Source organism: Synchiropus splendidus, chromosome 1 (assembly GCF_027744825.2).
Source record: "Synchiropus splendidus isolate RoL2022-P1 chromosome 1, RoL_Sspl_1.0, whole genome shotgun sequence".
In the NCBI taxonomy this organism is placed as follows: domain Eukaryota; kingdom Metazoa; phylum Chordata; class Actinopteri; order Syngnathiformes; family Callionymidae; genus Synchiropus; species Synchiropus splendidus.
The window spans coordinates 26521802-26542056 of NC_071334.1; the positions used below are offsets into that span (position 1 = coordinate 26521802).

A 20255-nucleotide genomic window follows, 5' to 3' on the forward strand; every position below is an offset into this window, starting at 1 on the left:
ACGCCATATATTGTTTTTGCGCAACCTCACCGGCCGGTCTCAATGGAAGTCCGTGAACATCAGAAACAGAACACCACCAACTGAAACACCCTCCTGTAGAATCACAACTTCAGAACGAGTTCATCCCAATTTCAGAAGTGAGACAATGTGCAAATATTTTATTGATGGACTGACAGTAGAAGAGCGTTCATGTGTACACTGGAGAATTCAACAAGCACAGCAGATATAGTCTCAACGTCTCTGGATTATCGATCGACTAAAAGAAATCTCAACTAAAACCCAAATACCAGACTGAGAAGACCATGTGTATAGTGTACGGCGTGGAATGAAAACCAGGAGCCTTGAGTGAGGACGTGGAATGTGCAGTTGTCGATGAGTGCTCAAAGTCACGAGGGGTTGCTGCTCTACGCCTCTACCTGTCATGCAGGTGCTTTGTCTATACAGCAGTAAACATCTGTGTCTGAGTGGCGATTTGATCGCAGACTTTTTTGTACATTCAACATCGAAAAATAACAGTACTCAGATACAGAAAAGAGATTGCATTGCTTAGGCAGAATTAACTACGAGATTCAGGAGAGGGTCTGAAATATCCGCATATGAGCTGCTGGCTTTTTATAGCTTCATGACATATAATATTATATTGGTCCAGCTTGGCCAGACAGAGCAGCTATTAACACATGATGCCAAAGTTCTAGAAGCCAGATATAGCTTATGCTCCAATTCAAGCTCCAGGTAAACAAGGCAGGAAAGGTCATCCTGAAAAAGAACATGTCAAACTAAATTTAAAGCAGGGGAAGGCTGTTTCATGAATATATCTCAATCAACAAAAGCTTTTCCATTTTAACTTACATCATACTACCATCACGCTTGGTCCAAACAAACAAACAAAAGAATCACTCTTTTAAAACATTATTAATAAGAACCACGAAAGAGCCTTCTATGATTCATTTCTCAACATTTGAAGATCCTCGGGAACACAGAGGTCACTTCCGGTGCCTAATGTTGCATGTCGACGGCCCGGTTCTGACCGTCCTCTGCAATCTGGACCAGCTCGTTGACCGTGTGCAGCAGGCTATAGCTGTGCTTCCGCAGCAGTCGCTGGTTCAAGCGCTGGTCTCTGAAGCCCATCTCCAGTAGCATTGCCATCATGGAGGGGTCCTGTCGGGTGGCCGGGTCAATGCCTCGCTGAAAATAGAAGTCATTCATATAAGCAGTGTACGACTCTCACTACTTTTTGCACCATTTTAAAAGATTGCCAAGTGTTGCATGTACATGGTCTAAAAGCGCCTCTATGAGGTAAACACACAGTGGTTCATGTCGATATTTGTGGTAGCAATTTATTTCTATACCTGTTCAACACTGTCTTTTACCTGTATTGAACAATTTGGTCCAGTAAACAGAGCCTTGTAGGCCGACGCTGCTACAGAGAGAGCTCCTTTAACCAGACCCTCAGTGATGCCTCCTTGGCCCCTGGTTCCAAAAACAGATTCACAGAAGCTCAAACACACGTGAATAAACAAAAGCAGATCTTTCTGAAGAGCTAAAGACACTGCTTAGCGTTTCACCTTGGCTGCAAGGCGTTGCAGGGTCTAGGGTTGTAGGTCACGAAGGCACTGGAAGATGAGCCTGCATACTTGGAAAGTCCAGATGATACTGCAAGGGAAAGGCAAACAACAATATATCTGTGTATGATACATATTCATTCTGGAGTAAACTCACTGTTAAGCTGGACTTGTTGAGGCTCAAAGGTTTCACGAGGCTCAGGACTGGGGTCTTCTGCCAGGTACAGTGCCTCAGATCTGACAGGCACAATCAAACAATGCACTATTACTAACTATGCATAGTGGATATAAAACATATTGGAAACATTTTGAAACTACTCGAAATGATACCTAAAAATATTCTCTATGTATTTTCCGTTGCTCATCCAAGGATAGAATCTCATGAATCAAGTTTTAAAATATTGGGTTTCCAGGTCATATCGTCTACTCAACACGGTACAGAGTCGATCATTCGATCACGGTATTTTAATCATCAAAACTCATGTACTTTAATAAGTGGCTGATACAAATGTGCACAGGGATCAGACCTGGGGGAGTAGATGGTTGGAGGGCTCACGACAGGATCGGGAGGGGGCACAACCTCAGGAGTGAGCGTCACAGCATCCAGGTTTTGCGAGGCACACAGCATCTGTGTAACAGTGCTGTCGACCAATGGGTCCGGAGGACACCCTATGTTTGAAGCTTGCTCTGCCACACTCTCTTCTCTCTGCTCAAGCTCTCTACTCGCCCCGCTGTTCTCCTCCAGCTCCCCCTGTTGCTCTGATTCAGGTTGGGTGGCGGTTGCAGCAGCTACTGGGTGTGACAGGGCTGAGCTATACATGGACTCCCCTAGTGGTCGGCTTGTGTCAAAGCAGTCTGGAAGGACAATGATGTAATCCTCGCAGGAGGACACAGAGGAGGTCTGACTGCTGACCTGAGAGTGAGAGGAAGAGGAAACCTTGATGTGCTGTTCAGTGCATGTGAAAACATAAATCAAAAATGCAACAACAAACCTCATCCCAGTCATCTGCTTTCACTTCACTTTCCTTTTCAGGACACGCTCCTTGCGTTCTTTCTTTGTCCATCACTATCATGCCCACTTCCTCATCTTCATCATTTTCGCGTGAGGTGGAAGCTGTTTGGCTGACTTCAGGTTCCATTTGGGGAACTGACTCTTTAGGAAAGATAAACAGAAGTAAATAGTCATTACTGAAGTCACTAACACCATTGTGAAGTACATTAATTGAAAACAATTTATTCATTCATACAACTCCTTCACCTGTTCTTGTCTGTTCCTCTGCGGTGATCGGCTTAAGAACAGAGATGAACGGCACAGGCAAAATCAAATTCTCCATCTGTGGCTCCTCCACTCTGACTGCCATTCCAGGTTTCTCACTGGAGAAGCTGAGACCTCGCGAGACCACTGCTGATGAGACAGAGAATCAAGTAAGCACTCTTTGATTCCTATCAACTTTAGATATCAAGAAATTGTTTGCGAGAACAACTAAGACATAAAATAGCTGAACATCTGATAGTAGATGAACTTCAAATGCAGCGACAATCTTTGATAGCCACAACATCACTTAGAGGAAAAGTCACCATGTGGCTTGTGGCAGTTGTTCTGGAGTCGGCGCACAGGTCTGTGGTCAGGTGCTTCTTCCAGGGTGAGTGAGCGCATGATGGTCTCACAGAGAAACTGGGCGCCACTGAGCTCCTCGTCTTTCTCATCCTCTTGATTTACAGACTCCAGCAGTTCCCTCTGTTGGTTCAGCTTAACCCCTGAAATAAATTAAGTCAAGACACATTACACTTGAGATGCAACAGACTCCAAAGTAAAGAAAAAAAAAAAAAGCTCTTACCAAAAAGTTTCCGCACACCTGCACTGTCAGTGTTATCTTTAATCTGACAGCTGAAGGTTTTGTCCATCACCGATGCATCATGAGGCAAAGGGGAAATGCAGGGGGTCATGTCTGGAAAAAAGATCATCCCACAAATTGACTGACAGGTAGCGACATCTTTCCAGCTGGTGGTCAAAGACGGGTAACTCACCCACTGGTGTGTTGTGAGGGACCTTCTCCAGCTCTTGCACAATGTTTATATCCAATAACTCAAATGACAATAGATCCTGAAGGGCAACAGAGAAGAATATTTAGAAGACGTTCACTAACAACCTTCTGTTTTCTTCATCGAAGAGTTTATTGACCTGTGCAGTGAGCAAGTCTACCGAGGGGAAGTAGAAGTCTTCATGGGTAAGATCAGGAACCGTCAAACCTGTGGTGGATCTGACCTCCTTCTCCTTTTCTATGGTTTTCATCTGATCCTGAGGGACAAACAAAGGACAAATTGGAAATATCCCTCATCAGTTCATAATTTTGATTTTTTGCAACGTGAAAAGCAATAGCACAACGTTTTCTGGAAGATGATTATGCTCTTTGGTCCATATCTTAGATAGATGTTCACCACAGACCTGCCAGAATCCCACCACGTTTTGATCAGACTCAAGGCAGTAGCAAGGCACATTGGCTGAGACGCCCATCTGCACTACTCCCTTTTGGAGCAACATTTGGTCGGCTCAACGTGACTGGAGTCTATGTGATGGAAGCACACTTCTGTACCTATTTTTGCAACCTTTTAAAAATGTTAAGATCTCATGCTCCCTTTCAATGAATCACAATATGTGGAATCTTTTGCTGTGTTGAAAAGTGAAAGTCAGTTGACACCGTGGTCATGTCAGAGACACTATCTCACAAATCAGTTGCAGCAGTCTGGGAGACCGAACGGTTTCCTCCAGACATGTTATTACAGAATGTATTCAATGTATTTATTACAACTGATGGAAGCAGTATAAACAAAATAGACCAGACCTACCAGCCGTTCGCTTTGATGCTGGATTGTGCTGTGGCTGTTGCCGGGGTCAACCACGATGCTGCACCAGACTCGTGGTCCAAATAGACAGCCGCAGTGTGCCAGTCGCCAGTGCGACGTATACGTGCCCTCCATCACAGGGGCGATGAATGACACACTGACCACTCCCACTTGTCCAGGCAGCAGTAGCGGAACTGGCACTTCCCTCTTCTCAGACGCCAGGCCGAGGTTGCCCCACATGAACACTAGCTGGATGCACACACACACATACAAAAACACAAAATAGGAATATACATGCGAAAAAGACGACATCCAACACAAGCGCACACCCGCGCGCACACACACACACAGACAGTTGAAATGAAAGAGAAACGGCTTGGGAAGAAAAAAAACTAAGTTTGGAATCTTAGTTGGAGTGATAGTGGGCTATGATAGCTGAGGAGAAGACGGAGTGGAAGTAAAGCTGGGTGGGGGCAAAGACTGTCCTCTCGGCGGTGGGAGGGGTACCTTTGTCTCTGAGGTCCAGCTGATAGTCCCCGAATTCCTCATCTTCCAATATTTGATGAACTTGGTACCCGGTTCCAGATGTGTGCCGTCTGGCAGATTTTCATCCAGAAACAAGGCAGCCATAGTGGGCACCAAAGACGAGACCCCAGGACCCCTAGTTTCAAGTGTACAGAGCATTGTTGAAAATAGCCCTGGTTTCTCATCACATCTCTTTTGTAGTCTACTAATCAAAAAAAGCAGGACCCCGGATTTTTTGGCAGCTCAAAAGCATTTTTCTTAGAAAATCTATGAAGCAGCAGCAGCAGCAGCAGCAGTTTTCACACTGAGGTAGTTCCAACATTTCCACCCCGGAGCAGCCAGCGACACACTCATACAGACTAGATTACAAAGATTTTGATTTCTTGGAAAAAAATGACTTTTTTCGCATCCATGCTGGGTTTGAAGGACCCAGCAGTTTTGGACGCTCTTCCTGGCTTACTCTGGACTGGAGGCCTGGGGGTCAGGGGCCGGGGCAGGGACGAAACCTTGAGCCGCGGCAGGACCTGAGGCCGACTCTGACGCGGCAGAAGGGGGCAGGGCTGGGGCCTGGGTAGAGGCAGAGGCCATGTTGGCCCTGGCTGAGGTAGATGGTCCACTCCATTGGAGGCCTCTCTTCTCCAGCCGCAGCTTCTTCTTGATCTCCTTCACCTCAGCTCTCAACTGCCGTCTCTCAGCTTTGAGTCTCTGTCGCTCTGCCTTTCGCACTGTTCGGTCTCCTCGTCTTGCAAACCTGGTTTAGGATGTTATATATATAAATATCATGAGTATATTTTCCAAAGCTTTCTGTCAGAAGATGTGCAACAAACTATTCTGGTACAGTTGCAGCTACAAATCGAGTAAGACCTAGAAGTTCGGATTACCAATCATCTAATCTCTGTAGCATGCCACTTACACGCATCTAAATGCTTGTTTTTTGTTTACATAAAATACCCATATCTATCAACAGAATATTATCCTGCTTCCATAGGAGCTGGTATTACCTCAATTCTCCAGACATGCCATGCTCAGGAATGGACAGAGGTGTTTTGGTTCTGATCAGGTTGTGACTGGGGTCATGGCTGTGTCGACACATCTCGCACAGAATGCAGGATGGACACACACTGACAAAAGAAGAGTCCATTCATTGTAAGAATGATTCACAAATTCCTTTCAGATGAAGCACCTTCACGGTCTTTAGAGAACTACCTGCATTTGTAGGCTCCATCTGAGGTGAGTTTGTTGCAACTGCTGCAGTTTGGTGTGTAGCCGAGTGATCCATTTGAGGTGGAAGGACCTGGTCTGGGCTCCACTGGACCACCAGTCGCTCCTCCACTGGCCTCACTCAGCCCATCAGGAGATTTGTGCGTACAGCACTGGCCGGAAAAGTCGCTGCACATTCTTTCCACGACTTCCTTGACCACCTCGTCTTTAAACTGTGGTAGAAAAACTATGCTTGAGATTTGTCCATCACCATACAGCGATCACAGCAGGATGTGGAGAGATACCTTTTCCATGTATGATCTGAACCACATTGGGGGAGGTTCATCTTCTGGCTTACTCTTGCTGTCCTTCAGAGGTACCTGCAAGATGTAACTCAGTTTATCCTCTGGCCTACGATTAGAAATGGGCCACAAGATGTCCCCACAATGTCATTTCAACCAGAACTCCTGGAGACCGCCCCTCTCCCACAAATACTTTGTCTACAAGGTGTCTTTTGGCCCAAACCCTTGCATCGCTCATGAGCCAGCCTCTCCCCTTTGGTAGCAAAGGTGCCATATCATGTTCTATTGTACCATACTGCAGCTTCTGTAGCAAGGCTGTCAAACACAATCCCTGAAGGAGTCAAAACAAAAACTATCAACTCACAGGTTAAACACTGGTAGACTTTCCTGAAACGGAGGGAGGGCAAATATGATTTAAGCTTTTATAAGAGATTAAAATTATGACTCACAAAATGTGGTCTTTAGGCTGTTAGATTGTTATTCCAGGTGCGGAGGTAGTTTATCCAAAATTACTGTAAATTAAGTTCAGGGTTCAACATGGCCCCCATGGCCAAACGGCTGATTCATATAAGGAATCTCCTGTTCAACCCAGAATGTCGCGGGATTTGACATAGTGTGCTTGATAAACTGTTTTTGCGAGGAAGGGGGAGCTGATAAGTTTTGGGTATTTTTTATTTTTTTATTTATTATATTGTTTGGAAATCTCTATTCAGTCATCTATACTGAAATGAAATGTACCAATTTTTCATATAACACATATCATCTTTTTTTGATTTTGTTCGGTGGCCAAGCAAGTGTCCCAAATGCAGGAGGTGTAAATATCTTCTATTGAATCCTGAAGAAACTCTTACACTTTCAACCAAAACACATTGATAATTCAACACCTTAAACATACAAACATCTACAGTATATGGTGCGTGCACTTACAGCTTCTCTTTCGGGGGTGACCTGCGTGCCTTTGTCCACAGTCTTAACACGGGAAGGATAAGGAGGAGCAGGTCTGAGATCTCCCTTCAGCTCCTTCACCTCAGTCTTCAGTGGGCCTCCGCAGGCCTGGCCCTTCATCTTGTACACATTCATGTGTAACTGGTTTCCCTGCTTCTCAGCACTCTGTTAGAAAAACAAACAAGAGGAGACCTTGCCTCATACGTATGAGAAATGCAGGACCGTGACTAATGATAATATTCAACCACAACATATAGTAGTAACTACTACTCATGATAAAACAATCTTACCTTTATGGCTTCTTCATATTCACCTGAAATATATTACAATAAAAAGTTAGACTCAGGTGAAATAGCGCTCATATTTGGCTACGCTGTCTTCATAATATGTCAACAATATGGTGTGTTTACACTCAACTTATCATATGACATGCCAAGTGTTGTGTGTTGTGTACAGTTTACAGTAGAGGTCCTCTATCAGTGCTCATCATCCATCTAAATTTACTGTTAATGAACACATTCCTTTCAGCGACAGTAAGACACATTATTCCCATAATAGTCACATTTGTAATGAGAGAAATCCTAAAATACAGAGGAGCTGAAAGCAATTGTTAAACAACAGGTCACCACTGGTTTCCCCATGAGGTTCCATGAGAGAGGATATGGGGCAGCTCTCTAGCACCCACATTTACAGACAGGCTTCATATTATCCACTAACTAGGTTAACATGACTATAAAATATGGCCTTTAAACAATATCCCAATAGTACGCAAACATATTAATGAAATTAGAAAACGTCTTACCTTGGCTATTTATGCATATCTGCAAACAAAGTGAGAGCGGTGTTAGCATTGCTGGCACCTCTACAGTACACAAATACACAAAAAAAGATTTCCGTTTGTACCTCTTCATTGTCCTCATCAAAGTACTTTACTTGGAAATGGTTTATTCCAAAAGATGCTTTAATCTGCAACAAAGAAGAAATCGCCTTTCACTTATGTTTTATTGCCTTGTATTGTGACATCATCCGCTCTGTGACGTTGATTTTAGCTTTACTGACAGAGCTAGTTCCAGGAAATGATCGTTGTTGTTTTTTTATAGTTCTTATCAAAATAGTCAACACGAGACATTCTACAGTGAGATCTAAGTTTCGCAACACACAGCAATGGTTCGACGGCCAACCGTCGATCGGCTGTCCTTCAGGTGGTCTGGTGTTGTTTACGTGTGGAGGCCAAGTCTGGGCCTAACATGGCACCGAACTGCGCCAGCTTACCCAGGCTTCCACGGACTCCCACTCCAGTTTGTCCACATCCTGAGCGAGGAATCGCTTGACGTTGCCGCGGAAATTGACTTTGATCGTCACGGGGAGCCCCATGTCTGGTGTGAGACGTTCAAATAGTGGATCATTGGCGGCGACACCGGTTCACAGTAGCCTTCAACCGTCTTTTCTTGTTTACATCGTCAGCTGCGTCGAGGAAAAATACAGTGACGACACAACGCCTGCGCAGTATGCAGTTTGAGGCTCTGACGTCATCTTGAACCCAAACAGCTCAAGCAGGTAGAAGTCACTAGATTCCGAGTATAATTGATGTAACACAGGTCACCATTTTGACTCAACATATCCAAGTCAGATACTATAAATCCATCATATAAATCTGCAATTGCTTTGAGTATTGAGTATTTGACACACAAAAACGTTGAAAAAATACAGTGGAAAATAAAATCAACTAATAAATATTTATATTATGTAGCACCGTTCACGCATTTCAAAATGAATCCGACGTGTTTACAGTAAAAAAAATGAATCCACAAAATACATATGTTAAAATAACAAATGAGAAAACAGAAAATAAGAAATACATAAATGGGGTGGCGAAAGCATCATGTGAACCTTAATAATAAACAATAAAAATTGTCGATATTAGCCAGATGGCTTCTGTTGCCGCCTCTTATTCAACGGTAGGTGGCGGTAGGCACTTTAACCTTGACTACGGCACCACATTACCTAAAGTAGAAGGAGTGTGGCTTGCCAGCACAGTGAGCCACACGTTTGCTTGTCATTTTAATGCGTTTAGAACAGTCGTTCTTCAAGCGTTTCACAACATAAGATGTCTTCACTCCTCAAAGTGGACAATGAAATTAAAACGAAGGTAGGTTCTTCTCCGATGTGCTCCATATTAAGTTTGATGACTTTGTTTGTTAGCAATGGAGCCACACTTTAGCATAGCCGGCTATTGCTAAGCTAACTCTTGCTCACCGGCTTGTTTCCCGCTCATCAGAATCGCACCTCGGACCATGACACGTATGACGAGTGATGGGTGGCTCTATTGTACTTGAACACATATGCCTATGTAGCTTAATGGAAATGCTGAAGTCGTTGAGGGGGATAGTTGTGGTTCTTTGAGTACCACATGTTCAGCATCAGGCCCTATACACTAGAAGGTCTCATACACTATACACACTGTATTTCAGTTCACCATCCGGGTTCGCATGTCTCACATGTTGGTAGTTTATACAGCAAAAAAACCAACAGGATCCTCATAACGCTGAGAAACCGGTTTATCTACAGCGTCACACTATAAAAGGAGAAATTGATGGTGGTACTTGTTATCCAACATCCTTTCTGTCAGTTTTTTAAGAATACTAATGTTACAGTCTCTTGAAATGGTATGTATTCAGCTTAGTTGGTCGTATATTTGGCTGCTGTGTTATTGGTAGTGTGAATTAGATATTTTATTGACCTCACAGGGAGAAATTCACATAATCGCATCTTGGTTTAAACGTTTTTGTCCGGTTCAAAACGAAATTGTAATGAAAAAAAACCCAATACACTCCCTTGTTCTTAAGTGTCTGTCATGCCTGTCCCAACACTAATGTGGAGAATCTATTTACAGGTTGATGCATTTCGGGAACGTATCACTGCAGAGGTGAGTTCCATTCTGTATCCTCATACTGTCCTTGAGCACCACAAAATCCAATAATGATATATTCTTTGCATTGTTTTCAGGCAGAGGACCTAGTCGCAAATTTTTTCCCAAAGAAATTACTGGAACTAGATCACTTTTTGAAGGTCTGTGGGAAGAATACATGCTATCTAATCTAAACACTGGTGCAAAACTTGATGTTCACACATCACATCATCACTTTTTCCATTATCCCCAACAGTAGTTTGTGTTCTCTTCTTCTTCTTCTTCTTCTTCTTCTTTCGGCTTCTCCCTTCAGGGGTGGCCACAGCGGATCATCCTCCTCCATCTCTCCCTGTCCTCTGCTTCCTCTTCTCTCAAACCTACAAACCTCATGTCCTCCTTCACCACCTCCATCAACCTCCTCTTTGGCCTTCCTCTCCACCTTCTGCCTGGCAGTTCCAACCTCAACATCTTCCTACCAATGTACTGGCTCTCTCTCCTCTGTACATGTCCAAACCATCCCAGTCTGACTTTGTCTCCTAAACACCTGACATGTGCTGTCCCTCTGATCTACTGCTTCCTGATCCTCTCCATCCTGCTCACTCCCAGAGAGAAGCTCAGCATCTTCATCGCTGCTACCTCCAGCTCTCCCTCCTGTCTTTTCCTCAGTGCCACTGTTTCCAAACCATACAACATTGCTGGTCTCACCACCCTTTTGGACACTATCCCTTTCATCCTTGCTGACACCCTTTTATCACACCTGACACTTTTCTCCAGCTATTCCACCCTGCCTGCACCCGCTTCTTCACCTCTTTCTCACACTCTCCATTGCCCTGGGCAGTTGAGTCTTAGTACTTCAAATCCCCCACCTTCTTTATCTCTGCATCCTGTAACTTCACCTGTCCACTTGGGTCCCTCTTATTCACACTCATGTATTCCGTCTTACTGCAGCTAACCTTCATTCCTCTCCTTTCTAAGGCACACCTCCGCCTCTCTAGCTTATCATCTATTGGCTCACTGCTATCACCACAGATCACAATGTCATCTGCAAACATCATCTAAGAGGCTTGTTCTACGTGTTATTAAATGTTTTTTTTTTTTGTTTTTTTTTTTGTTTTTTTTTTAATAAACTTGTCTGTCACAATAAACTTAAACATTTCAAAGTGACATTTAGTGATAACAAATGTGTAAAGTATATTCATGTGTATAATTGAGGAACATTTTGGCACAGTGTAAATTCTTATCCTGGCTATTGTTGAGTCACATGTGGTTTAACATCTTTGAACTGAACAAAACGTAATGCACAAGAAAGAAATTCTGAAGTTTTAAATCAGTACATCTTAATTCTTCATTACTACTACAGGTTTTGTGGCATCAACACCATGCAAAACAACCAGAACATGTGCCTCAGTCGGAAATGGGTGGCTATTGCTTTCTGCTGACCTATGACCTGTAATTCTCAAGATACTGTATATCCCAAAAATTTCGCCATTGAAATAAATGTGATATAGGCGATATGGAAATCTTTATATAGTCAAACACCAGTTATAATGATGTATTATATTATTAAAGATGAATTGTCGCTAACTTGACTTATTCATTGGGTTGAGCTACTGACCACTTCAGGATTTCAACTCTTTATTCAGTGCCTCACTTTAATGACTGTTAGATGGCGCATTATCCTATCAATGTCACTGTATGTAATCGACAAATCAACAAAACTCTGAATTATTTAACAAATTGCATGAATAATAAACTTATATTATTGACACAAATTATCACCACATACCGTACGTACCCAAATGGAACTGTGAAATTAGCATGGCATTGTCACAAACTCACTGTCATCACTCATTTTGACCAACCATTAACTTATGATAGTGAGGAAAAAACACGAAGCCAAATTGACATTGTCAACATTCTTCAACTGTCCACCAACGTTCTTTAACATTCTGGCTAAAAGTAAATGGGGGAAAAAAAACCATGTTAATAAAATAAGTTATTTGGGATTTCACAACAATATGGATGTTGAATAAAAATAATGCATAAAACGCATATTAATCCCTTATGAACTGATGCTTCCTCCCCCCAGGATCCGATCATTAACATCAGTGAACTGAAGGAAATCCACTCAGAAATAAACCTGACCGTGCCAGACCCAATCCTGCTGTCAAACCTCCACGATGGTCTGGAAGCGGTGAGATTGAGCTCTTCAGTGTTTCAGTGAGCAGATGTGGATTAGATACAGTCTTTTATCTTTTATTCTGACAGCAAAATGCCAAAAAGAGAAAGTTGGAGGACGGACCTGGGGATGACAAGGGTGAGTTGACAACCAGTTGCTGAAGTCAACAAAAGTGTGACAATCTGTTCCCCTCTCTCTCAGTGACAGGCACCAAGATCTTCGTCATGCCAGGAGGGATGATGAAGAGCAATGAGAATCTTGTTGACCTGATTGAAAAGGTCAAACCAGAGATCAGGACGCTCATAGAGAAATGTAACACAGTGAGTTTCTCTCTTTTAACAAATGATAATGAGCTTTTATTTTTGTTTCAGTGTTATATGATGGTTGTTACGTGGCACATTGCTGTCTTCAAATGTCTCAAACAATTGTCAGCCAGTGAGTCAGTCAAGTTAGGATGAGTTTATAATCCATCCCTTATTTGCTCACGAGCATCAGTGCTCTAACTTGTTTGCCAGAAAATTGTCTTATACTGGTGTCATATGATTCGATTGTAACAATGTAATTTAGGGTGCAGTTAACAGCTCTCATTCTGCGTCTCTTCATGATGCTCATTTGTATTATAGGCAGCACTAATGAAGTCACTGTGACTTTGGTCCGTCGTTTTCTTCTGCTCTTAATCCTTTCAGCCGCTGAAATGGTGTGAAAGATGAGTCACCACCAACCCCCATGTTTTCATCCTTGTCTTTCTCTGCAGGTGAAAATGTGGGTCCAACTGCTGATTCCCAGGATAGAAGACGGCAACAACTTTGGTGTGTCAATTCAGGAGGAGACAGTCGCGGAGCTGAGGACAGTGGAAGGAGAGGCGGCGTCCTACCTTGACCAGATATCTAGGTCTGTACTGCATCAGCAGGCTGACAGAACATACAAACCATGTGGTTTTGTAATCCATCACTTGTACTCTTTAGAATGTTCAATAACTGTTTCTTTTTCTCTTGTAGATACTACATCACTAGGGCAAAGCTGGTTTCTAAAATAGCCAAATATCCTCATGTGGTAGGTTCACCAGTCAATTTCAATATGGTTTAAGAATTAGAAGCAGTTTATTTCACTTATACATATGACATCACTATAATATTGGGTTATTTCCATATTTCTTTGTACCTCTCAAGTTAGAACACTGATGAACTATGCATATAAGTTGTTTCCTTGTAAAACTGTTCTGTGTCTTCAGGAGGACTATCGGCGCACTGTGACGGAGATCGACGAGAAGGAATACATCAGTCTGAAGATCATTGTTTCAGAGCTCAGAAATCAATACGTATGTCACATCACATGCCCTCCTCACTTCAGTTTACACAACAGTATCACACTCCTTCAAAATACATCGGAGAATGCAAAGATTTAAACACCAGTCACAGAATTCTGGGGTCATGCAGTGTGTTCTGTGCAGGTAACGTTACACGACATGATCCTGAAGAACATCGAGAAGATCAAAAGGCCTCGGAGCAGTAACGCTGACGCCTTGTACTGAACTTCAGTTGGCCTTCGTACACCTCATCATCGCCCTCCAGGATGGCTCCACGGACACACTTCAGTACAATCACCATCATAGACGGACACATTATTTTCATTTTAATTGTAAACTATGTTGTTTTAAACCCTCTAGACAAAAAAAAACTGTCAGCGGGGGTATCCACAGGAAAATTCATGAATGACAGTGTATTGTATTTTTTAATTTTAATTAAACATTCTGTCCTCAAATCTCACCTCACTTTTTTATTTTTGCACTTCCTGGAGCGGCCACACGGTGTCAGTATGTGTAAAACATGGCAGGAGACTTCGAAAAAACGGCAATCGTAGCAGTCGTAACGTGGCTAAATCTAACAGTAACCTTCATTTTCAATGGGAAAATGTCAAACTAAATAGGATTTAAACAAAATAAATATTTTAGGCATTTCTGGGAATTTCTCTTCAGAGATCAATAAAGTATCTATCTATCTAACTCTTATTTTTCAATGTTCGTTATGTTCAGGTACGAAAAAAAAACCTGAAAAATGAAAATCCAGATGGCTCATGAAGACTGTCCTGTGCTGCTCAGGATTGCCACTTGAATTTTTAGTCTGAAAATGAGAGCACATTTGTGGAAATGCATTCTAATTTGGATTACGGGACACAATATATATGAATGGAGGCATGTTGTGACCATCTGACCTCCACTGGTTACCTTCAACAGAACAACCCCGATATGGATTCTCCAGATAAGGGTCGGAATGGTGTTGCAGGGAAACAAGATAAGATTGTCCCTGCGGAAACGTCACAACGATTATATCACAGAGTGGTTCTTCAGCTTCTTACTGCCTGCTGAGATCCGCAGTATTCATCGTGGCGACCAGGAGAAACCTCCCATTACGTAACCTATTTATGATGCTTGGACCTGCTGTTTGACGGAAAGTCAAGCACAATCATAGAAAAGCTGACAGATGTATGAGTTTAATGCACAGCCACAGTTTGTTGGCATTACAATGGTTCTATACGTTCGACGGTTTCATTCACAAGAGATGAACAGAAGAAGTGATTTAGAATCCATTATGTTTTAGATTGTTTGCCACCGCTGATTGTTCACTGAAGTTTTGCTGATGGAAAGATGGAAAGCAGAATATCACAGAATTAATGATATGAACTCTGTGTTTATATATATGTATTGTGATACGTTGTGTACAGAGCATGTTACCGACACAATTTCCCTTCGGATTAATAAATAATAACAAGGTTTTCTGACTTTCTGAATATATATATATATATATATATATATATATATATATATATATATATATATATATATATATATATATATATATACACAAATGTGATCATTGTCGAACCTAATACCAGATTGATTCAAGATAAACTCTTCCTGAGTGACTGCATAGCCCCTGACTCAACCAGTAGATCCCCGTGTCTGTGGGGGCTCTTGTTTCAAACGGCGAGGGACACACGTGTCATCTGCTTCTGGCTCTCACCTTTGGCTCTTGGTGCAGCTTTGGAGAACGGCGTGCTTCCATGGAAAGGCAGTGTCAGTATGTGGGACTGGAGAGTGAACGGGGCATGCTCGGGTTAATATTTAATATTTGTTCCTGACCGAGGAATTAATCAGTATCAGCAGGATACTTTCCTAGAAAACAGGAAAAACTGCTGCAACGTAAATAAGATCATATTTGCCTTTATTTGAAATTGTGTCCAAACAATATATTTCTTGAATTGTTGTTTTTTAGACAGGTGGGAATTGCATTTGGAATTTTGAGGTTTCATAAATCTCCAGCTTATGTCTGTGTTTGTATGGTGATAAATGATTACCATGGATTTAAAAAGTGCATCTGACATCAACATTAACCAGCAGATAGAAGACGAAATACAGGGTTTTCATTCGGTGTCTACACTGTGACGTCACTGTGTGCACTGAAGATGTGGAAATAGCAGCAATGAGGGATTTGGTTTCTGAGGAAGATGAGCAGGTTCATGTCGATCTTGGGCTTATTTTTATGAGAACCAAGTTGTTGTGGAAGCAATGACTCGGATGACTATCTAAACCTCTCTTAAGAAGGGTCAGCAGTAGAAAACCTAATGTGTTTGGGTAAACAGTGGGGCTTACTTTTCCCGGCCAGTATTGATGCCTCCTCACCGACCTTTTGATGGCTTCTCTGCGCTGCTTCCACAGTGCTGATATCATCACTTGCCGTTTGTTTACGTTCAAAAATCCTGCAAAGTAGCGAAACGCCACTCGTCCCTCATTCTTTCAACTTGCTTCACCTATACGTCTTATGACGCTCTTCATCTTTTGGTTAGAAGAACAGGCTTCCATGCTCACTGGCAGCAGTAGAACATCCTGCTGTCATGCAACAGTTGGGCATTTCTCCTCCGAGACTGAAGCTCAAGAGCTTTTTTCACATGCATTCTAATGGAGCACTGACAGTGACATGGTAAAAGCTTGTTCTCGCTCTCTGCACTGCTCTGAATTTGATTCACTTAGAACTAGATTTACAGAAAGAAAGTGATTCAAAATCACAATTTCTTGTGGTCCCTCCGCCCACCGATAACCAGCTGGAGCGCTGACGGCACCAGCGTGGTTGGAATCATCAGAGTGAGGGTGCTTTTACCGAAAGACAGAGCATAGTACAACGTTAGGTTTTCAGAAGAGAACGTCCACTTGTCCAGCAGCTGCAGAAGCACCAACGAACTGATGACACATCCCATCTTAAAAGTAGAGTTCGGGTTCTTCACGCTGCCGGAGAATTGCAGTCCAAGCCCGAGTCCGAACAAGACTCCCATGTTGCGTGTGAAGCTGGCGAAGGGTGTGGTATCGAAGTTGACCCACTCAGGCTTCACACACCACTTCTGAGCTTTAGGGATGGTCCACAGAAGGTCCACCCCCACTGCCTCCAGCAAGAAGTAGAAGCCCACTGTGAAGGAGGTCAAGACAGCAATGGTGGAAAGGTATGTTCTGATGGTGGCGCTGTCGATCCACTTCAACCTGCAAACAACATGTGCGACTGCCAGACCTGGGAGAAAGAGCGAAGTACGTCAGGCATATTTTGAGAGTACAACAGCCAGTAAGACCAAAACAACTGACTGGGACAAACCTGTCATGATTCCAGCCACAACCTGATGTGGGAAGTGCGCCGCCACGTAGACCCTGGCGATGCACACCACCAGCCCCACGCAACACATCAGCCCGCACAGAAGCATCCAGAGGAATCTGGAGGGACGCTCATCTGCATTAGCCCACAGATCATACGTCTCGCTGACTTTCAATATGGTGACCTTCACCTGTACAGTAGAGGAGGGCACTTTCTCTCTGCTGCCACTGCGAGCACGGCAGTGATCATCACGTACCAGACCCCTGCGGCCCCCATGGCATGACCAGAGGGACTCCCTGCAGGGACAGACAGCAGCACTGACTTACGTAGACAAAGTCAAGTTCAGAAAATTGAATTGAACTTTTAAACTCATTTGCTGCCCAGTGTAAACAGGAAGTGGATGCCACACATTTTCAGCAAGAACAGTTCATGACACTAGTGTGAACGTAGGATGGAACAAGCTGATGCAAATTGTGGTAGATTGAAATGGGTTTTGAGATTCTTGTGCACAGAGAAAGTCCAGTGCAACTCATCTAGGTCTTATTAAAAAAGTCTTCTTCAACAGCACTCTTCAACGTTACCTGGTCCAGTTTCACATGTGATGGGGAACTGCTGCACAGCCGGAGGCCGCTGCGCTCCATAAAACCGTGTTTCATGGACCCACCAGTACGGCCTCTCCCCGAAGAGAACCCTGCCACAGAACCATTAGCCCTCACAGGTCAAGCTTGATCTTTCATGTGTGTTTGGTACCATTTGAGGACCAGATTGAGCCAGTCCCCGATGATGGCCACCCAGATGAGGCGCAGGCTGGTCTTCTGTCTCAAATGGAACCATATTGGAAAGTACCAGAAGAACGTGGTGTGCAGATCGGCAACGTTGGAAGCCAGACTGAAGAAAGCCTGGTATCTGCTGTACCTGCTCTGCAGATGGACCAGCAGTTCGATGCCCCAGCTGTGGAGAAGATCCATGATGTCACAGCGGAGACTTGTCCTCTAATGAATTCCTCTGTCTCGTTCCCTCTCTTTATCCCAGTTTCAGCTCATTCGGACTTTACTCATGGCAACTCAACTTGTTTGTTTTGGGTCAGTGCAGACCAGGTTCTTACTCTTTCACCACGGAGGCTGCCTTTAGACTCACATCCATCATCACAGCTTTCAGAAACTTCAGTGGGTCACGAAACCCCATTGCAGCTTAGAGAAAAACGTAATAAAGCAAGAAATCTTGTTAATGACTTCAAACATGGTCAGAGATCGTGAGACGTAAAAGCCAAAACACATAATTTGAAGCCCGTGACACTGCAGACGGAAGTGCAGTGATGAAAATACAATGATTTATGCAAATCACGATACCTTGTGCTCTAGTGAATATTTTATTAAAGATAAACAAATACTATAGAAAATGGATGTAACTAACAACATATACAATTGAATAAGTTGTTTAAATATTTTAATAAACTGACAAAAAAATCCAATAAATAAATGATTTAAAAACAATGACAAATGTAACTGCAAATCATGTTGTTTATTGTTTATGTAAATGCTTAAGAATCCAACACATTGATATGCTTTCAAAATACATTGTATGCTTTGAATATTTTTGGTTGTTTTACAATACAGACTACTTAACTTGATCGTGTTTTTATTGCAGTCCTTAAAAATGGAATTTTCTCACAGTTAAATGAATAGACAAGAAACTAAAAATAAACATATCACAGAAGTGGAGGTGAGAAGTTAAAGTCAGTTTCTCAGAACAAACACAGACTTGCAGGGACTAATCTTTGAGACCCGAGCATGTTACTGATCAAGCAGGGAGACACCGATTTACTTGAGCAAAACCTTGGTGTTGTTTCCCAAACCTGGTTCAAAGAGAGCAGGCTAGCAAGCGAGTGAGCATGTGTGTGGAGAGATGACCTCAGCATAAAGCTTGACGCATGGGAAAATACATACTGCTTTATTTAGTGTTGACAGTCAGTGAATATGTTATTGTTGTTTTTGGTATGGAACAATATAATCTAAAGTGTGACCGTTTTCATTTACTGTCACTACAAGGACTTTCTTTTAATTTTAGAATTTTAGAAAAATGGTTGCAGTTGTTCATTATTCCCTAATCCAATTTGTTGAATTATATATATATATATATATATATATATATATATATATATATATATATGTTTTTTTTTTTTTTTTTTTAAGGAAAAAAAGTTTCACATTAAAACTATTTCCTGCCATCCAGTCACTTCACAAGGCTCCACCATTGCACCACCTTCATTTCCCTTTTCTTCAATCTCCACTTTTACTATCTAATGATTTAATCATTGATCCCATTACATAAGAAATAAATAGCTTTCTCCCCGACTCCAACCACAGAGCTGTACTCGCTGAACGGACCCAGAAAAAGAAACAACAATTACATAACTGCCTAGTGAACCACACGTGAAGAGCCGTAAATTCAGACCTGTTTTTTTTTTTATTGAATTCAGCTGCTATTAATTCACCATATTGCCGCCATTTGTCACATATCTTTCCTCTTTAAACCCGTGTGGTCCAGATCCACTCCTCTTAACTTTGAAACAGCTGATACAAGCCGTCGATAAATGCTGCAAAGTAAATGCATCAGGCGTCCTGGAGGTTTTGATACCTGGATCCATGGCGTTTTGTGGGGATGACATCTCCACTTACTATGCCACAAGCCTGTGTCAGACAAAAACGGTTAAGCTCTTAGTTGCACGACGTGAAGAGAAAGCTTCTTCGTCCTCAACCTGAACCAGGGCTGGACTTTGCTCTGCGACCTGGTGCTTCTGCCAGAATCTGGTCTTGAACTCATTGTGGTGTCGACCCCAATCCTGGATTTCCTCCTGAACAATATCAGTCTGCATCTGAGGTTCAACTGTCCCATACAAGCTGTCCAGGCTCAGAGACGCACAAATACTCTGAGGGGCAAGTCCGACGCTGTCCGCCCCTGCTTCCACGGATCATGTTATTGTCTTTGTCTGGTCACATTCCAGCTGTTTGTACAGTAGATGTGGTTGATACGGAGGCGGCCTGTGATTGGTGGAGGGGATTCCTTACGTACAGGGAGACTGATTGCTGCTATCTCTTCTCCCACTTGTTTGTGTCACAAACCTCCCAAACTCTCTGCTGTTTTATTGCACATGTT

The 20255-nt window shown here is 42.8% G+C and overlaps 3 protein-coding genes across 4 annotated transcripts; 1 reads left to right on the forward strand and 2 right to left on the reverse strand.

Annotated features, from left to right (window-relative positions):
• Positions 1-120: 120 nt before the first annotated feature.
• On the reverse strand, positions 121-8864 carry nbr1a (NBR1 autophagy cargo receptor a). Of its 2 annotated transcripts, none has more exons than XM_053844104.1 (22): positions 8651-8864; positions 8282-8344; positions 8181-8199; positions 7669-7691; positions 7361-7543; positions 6437-6511; positions 6138-6364; positions 5933-6052; positions 5392-5682; positions 4914-5067; positions 4410-4655; positions 3745-3861; positions 3591-3666; positions 3401-3511; positions 3141-3320; positions 2821-2964; positions 2555-2715; positions 2090-2475; positions 1720-1799; positions 1566-1653; positions 1371-1470; positions 121-1185 (listed from the first exon to the last, which is right to left on the reverse strand). In XM_053844104.1, exons 1-22 carry the CDS (start codon positions 8750-8752, stop codon positions 997-999), a joined length of 3135 nt encoding a protein of 1044 aa, XP_053700079.1. In that variant the 5' UTR covers positions 8753-8864; the 3' UTR covers positions 121-996. The 2 variants fall into 2 exon arrangements, with proteins under 2 accessions (XP_053700079.1, XP_053700070.1); XM_053844095.1 differs by having other exon boundaries at positions 122-1185; positions 2821-2967.
• A 503-nt stretch (positions 8865-9367) lies between these two features.
• psme3 (proteasome activator subunit 3) lies at positions 9368-14234 on the forward strand. Its single transcript, XM_053878268.1, has 10 exons — positions 9368-9527; positions 10272-10304; positions 10385-10447; positions 12376-12480; positions 12555-12603; positions 12667-12785; positions 13220-13356; positions 13464-13518; positions 13697-13783; positions 13916-14234. The coding sequence occupies exons 1-10, from the start codon at positions 9486-9488 to the stop codon at positions 13994-13996; spliced, it is 771 nt and encodes a 256-aa protein (XP_053734243.1). The 5' UTR covers positions 9368-9485; the 3' UTR covers positions 13997-14234.
• Positions 14235-15690: 1456 nt separating this feature from the next.
• g6pc1a.1 (glucose-6-phosphatase catalytic subunit 1a, tandem duplicate 1) lies at positions 15691-19145 on the reverse strand. The gene is made up of 5 exons (XM_053875032.1): positions 17850-19145; positions 17681-17790; positions 17290-17395; positions 17103-17218; positions 15691-17021 (listed from the first exon to the last, which is right to left on the reverse strand). The coding sequence occupies exons 1-5, from the start codon at positions 18065-18067 to the stop codon at positions 16525-16527; spliced, it is 1047 nt and encodes a 348-aa protein (XP_053731007.1). The 5' UTR covers positions 18068-19145; the 3' UTR covers positions 15691-16524.
• Positions 19146-20255: the final 1110 nt, after the last annotated feature.